This window comes from Cephus cinctus, unplaced genomic scaffold, assembly GCF_000341935.2.
Source record: "Cephus cinctus unplaced genomic scaffold, Ccin1 Ccin1_scaffold0013, whole genome shotgun sequence".
Taxonomy (NCBI): Eukaryota; Metazoa; Arthropoda; class Insecta; order Hymenoptera; family Cephidae; genus Cephus; species Cephus cinctus.
This window is the reverse complement of record NW_014332762.1, coordinates 2,442,892-2,446,936: the sequence shown is the minus strand read 5'-3', so window position 1 is coordinate 2,446,936 and position 4,045 is coordinate 2,442,892. Positions and strand designations below refer to the sequence as shown.

Genomic DNA, 4,045 nt, shown 5'->3' with positions numbered 1-4,045 from the left:
AATCCTCACTCGTGCGAATGGTCCGATTCGCAACCTTTCGATTCCGGTCCGAAACCGCCTGACAGATCTGGCAGATCCGCCTGCTTACCGATCTACAAACGATATCTGCGACCGGCGACAAGCTTTTTAATTTCCACGGAGTCCTCGGAACTCGCTCGCCCGTTCGGAACTTCCGAATTGCTGCGGGCCTCGTCGCAACGCGAACTACTGCGTACCGACTGGTTCTGACGTTTCGAGTCGCTCAATGAATTTGCAACGTAAGATTCGGCCCTTCCGTTCCAGGAGGATGATGGTGATCATCGCGATGATCAGGAGCACCAGGTGTACCGCGCGTGCGCCCTCTCTTTGGCAATCAGCCTCCTCGCTCCTCTACTAATCACGAGATATTCCCGCTGCAATAAATATTTTCCACTTTGTAAACGCGAATTGATCTGCAGAGAATAGCGAAAGCTTCAAGGCAATTGTCGCTCGACTGGAAAGAGACATCTTTCCTCGGTCGTGACGATCGTCATTCTCATTATTGTCATTATCATAGGTTCGTTGATCGCATCATTCTCAAATAGCCTTTTTTGTTCGTTAAATTCCCACTTTTTCAAATATTAGCATTTCGTAATTCGCCCACTTTCCAGGAACAATCTTCTCAATCTTCTCAATCTTCTCAATCTTCTGCCAGCTCTGGCACTTACGAATGCACGGCTTTCCTCCTAGCACGTTTACGGCGTCTTGCATGAAAATTTGATTTTTTTCTTTATTGGATGATATCGTCGCGAAGTTTCGATTCCTGAGGACGTGTCTCGCGAACTGTGTGTCAGTGACGACTCGCTGAAATCTCGTCTTCTCGTTCTACGTGCTTTCGCTCGACTCCTCGAGGATTGACTGCTGCCCTCATCTCGATGACCTTTCCCCGCTCGTCTACTTCGCGAACTGCTCGCGACCGATACTGTGAAGTCCGACCGACTGGCAGAAGTCCCGTTTCCGATGTACGACGATGACCTGAAGCTGAGTATCTGAGTAAAGTAAAAGACGCTACTCTCGTTCCTCTTAATGGAGAAACGGCGCCGCGCTCACCTGCCCGGTACTTGGGGATTTGGCAAGTGGCGCGTGGTGCATTCGACGGCTTCGCGGGGGAAGGGACCTTCCGGCCAGGAGGCGATCTATAATATAAGAAAAAGGATGAAGATGACGTAATCTTGAGCGATAATCCTGAGCGTCCATGGTAACCTACTTTCGCCAAAAGAAAGGTCAAAAGCACTTGAGTCATTATCAGCAGTGCAGTCATGGCAGAACCTACGAAAACCTTTCTGAAGACTGTATTGCCGAGGGGCGTGGCACATCCTTTGGTATTTATGCTGCTCAGATCGCTATCCGTCATCTGATAATGTACGCAAGGTAGCATCGCCTTCAAATTGCAGCAACTGAATGGGACAGCGCGCGTCCTGTATTCCTCGTCGGATATTCTATCCTGCGTCTCCGTCTCGTCCCTTGGGCCATAATCCGAATTCTTATCGTAATTCGTTAAAGAAAATCAATAGAGTCCAAGAAGTTTTTACGAATTGCAAATTAAAATGATAAACCTGCCAATCGAAGAGGAACCAATCGACGTAGGAGAGCGAGCCGCAGCACTGTAAATCGAACTGCAGCAGATCCAATTTGCGTCTCCATTCAGCCGAACTGGAGTACAGGCGCATCGTGCTATTGAGAAGTTTGACTCGAGCCTTGGAACCGATACTGACGTCAAATCCCACCAGTGCCAAAGCTGCTGCATTCAATACGACACAGCTGAGTAATGCGAGGGACAGGCGCTTCGATACCTTTTCAATATTTGAACGGCTGGTTCGCATGCGGTGCTGCCTGCGCGAGAGATGCTGCAGCTAATTTCGTGAAAATAAAATATAGCTATCGCGAGTCCGTTATTACTTGCGAATAAAGTCGAGACTTCCTAGTGCCGACGTTAATCCGACGATGCTCCCGAGGAAGACGAGGACGATCGACCTTGCGCCGCCAGCGAATTCGATCACTCGCCAGTCCACGATCACCTCCAAGACCAGGAGGACGAAGCGCTTCGCTTCTAGAACGGCGAGAGTCACTGCCACCCCGTCACTCGCTCGCGCTTCCGCTCGCGCTTCACTCTCGCAATTACAGCAGGACTTCCCAGTCCTTCGGCAGTCACTCTTCAGGACGATCCTTCTTTTGACTTGCTCGCTACCGCAGAGGCATCCGATCCTCTTCATTCGACGTTAAGCATTTATCAAGCTACTCGAGATTGCACGGCTGTCGCGTAGTCGAACCGAAATCAAACAGTAGCAACAAATTTATACTGTTGCCAATTTTTTACACTAAAGGTCTGAGCTCTCGAAAGCACGGAAATTTCCATGCGTCGCCCCCGGCGATGACACTGCCAATTAGCCTTATACGAGTGTGCGTGGCGAGGAGGCCGGAGCGAAGGGGATCGAGGAATTGAAAAGAAAAAATGTAAAAACAGCACGACTGCAGTCTTAACGGAGGTTTAGAATTAGCCGATGTCACGAGCGTTATTCAAGTCTCCCGCAGGCAGGATATTCCTCCGATTATTCCTACATTGTCAATGGCAAATACGTATTACATGTATACTATGTGAATAATGCGAGGAAGTTCGAACGCGTAACGCGTCTCTCTCTCTCACTCCCTCTCACTCTCTCACACACGCAGGAATCGATACACGAGTTAATGAGACGTGATGTGACGAATGAAAATACATAAAGAAACGAAAAAAATAACAAAAGCGTTTTATTGTATCATCCCGTCTGTGAAAGCTGACTGAGCGTTGTAGATATCGCTAAAGGCGTGTATCCTATTTTTCCAACGTCTCAGTCAGTGTCGATCAGTGTCGATCAGTGTCGATCAGTGTCGATCCAATTGACAGGACAAGCGTGACATGCCAACTATTAGTAATTATTAAATTTGCAAATTGATTCTGAAAAAATAGCCACGACGATCGTAAATTAGAGGTTTTCGATAAGCGGTCTCCAGTCCTTCTTTTCTTTCCTCGTCAGAGAATAATGCAGTTTCTAGGGTTAAGGGGCAACGACAACCTACACGCCAACCGACGTCTTTCGGATAGTTATAAAAATTCACCTTGTTCGGACGCTCATCTGCTCGGAGACATTGTACACACGCTGTTACAGCGATAATTCAATCGATCTTAATAATTTCATCAAATTATAATCTAATCGAGAACACAGTCCAATGCAAAGAAACACTATGTCACTATGAAAACATTCTGCGCGCGCTTCCGTTAATTTCGATGCGTCCTTGTCTTTCTTCGTCGCTCATTTTGCACGCAGATTTGCTGCGAGGCTCGATCGGCTCGATCGGCTCGATCGGCTCGAGAGAGATTGACTCTGCACGCGCCACATACGAATTTATTATACCTATTGTTCAAGGGTGGGGCAGCATGTGGCGCAGCAGACGGTCCACTCGTATGTGCATATACATATAATACACACATATATGCCAGTTTCTCGTAATAAAGTTTAACGTCTCTATAGCTATAGCATCTGAAGAAAGAATTAAACTAAAACCTTGTTTCCCGTAAATGAAAAGTTTCCCGTAACTTGTGCGCGACGACGTCTTCCTCGATTATTGGAACATCGTAAAGAGTGGACGTTGAGCGCTGTCTTTTGTTCTGCCGAACCGGAACTCTTGAGGCGCTTCACTCGAGGTGACACTTGAATATGTTAACGCGAGACTCTTCTCGGCCGAAGCTCCAGTAAGCCAGGAACGGACAATTTTCGGTGAGATAAATGGCCAGTCTCATTTGTCCGTTGAAAAATGTTCGAAAGATAATGGACCACCAGCATCTTCTCGGCAGCAAATTATCGTGAACAAAGAGTTGAAGTCCAAGAATGAATCGACTGTAGAGTGACAAAGTGGTGTTATCTGAAAATCATCAAGTTGAAAATGATAATTTCTCTTTCGTCGATACTCGTAGAAACGTAAGAAAGGATAATAAGATATGAGCAAGAATGAACAGAAGTGGGGGAACCGCCCACCCCGCCCACCCCGC

The 4,045-nt window shown here is 47.2% G+C and overlaps 2 protein-coding genes across 2 annotated transcripts in view; both read right to left on the bottom strand.

The window, feature by feature from the left end:
• Positions 1–808: 808 nt before the first annotated feature.
• LOC112493728 (peripherin-2-like) lies at positions 809–3,240 on the bottom strand. The gene is made up of 5 exons (XM_025080571.1): positions 3,115–3,240; positions 1,575–1,756; positions 1,226–1,501; positions 1,069–1,154; positions 809–1,007 (listed from the first exon to the last, which is right to left on the bottom strand). Exons 2-5 carry the CDS (start codon positions 1,686–1,688, stop codon positions 809–811), a joined length of 675 nt encoding a protein of 224 aa, XP_024936339.1. The 5' UTR covers positions 1,689–1,756; positions 3,115–3,240.
• LOC107264473 overlaps positions 2,741–4,045 on the bottom strand; it is a 4,791-nt gene continuing 3,486 nt past the window's right edge. The window contains exon 5 of the mRNA XM_015732765.2: positions 2,741–3,918. Within this exon, the coding sequence (XP_015588251.1) occupies positions 3,692–3,918 (227 nt within the window). The 3' untranslated portion in view covers positions 2,741–3,691. The remainder of the gene's footprint in view (positions 3,919–4,045) is intronic.

What these genes read in the sequence shown, in the direction of transcription:
- LOC112493728 (XM_025080571.1), bottom strand. Translation starts at nt 1,688, where the DNA reads ATGCGCCTGTACTCCAGTTCGGCTGAATGGAGACGCAAATTGGATCTG. An exon ending in GGTTCCTCTTCGATTGGCAG is followed by an intron (nt 1,502 to 1,574) that starts GTTTATCATTTT and finishes AATTACGATAAG; the next exon opens with AATTCGGATTATGGCCCAAG. An exon ending in AATCCCCAAGTACCGGGCAG is followed by an intron (nt 1,008 to 1,068) that starts GTGAGCGCGGCG and finishes TACTTTACTCAG; the next exon opens with ATACTCAGCTTCAGGTCATC.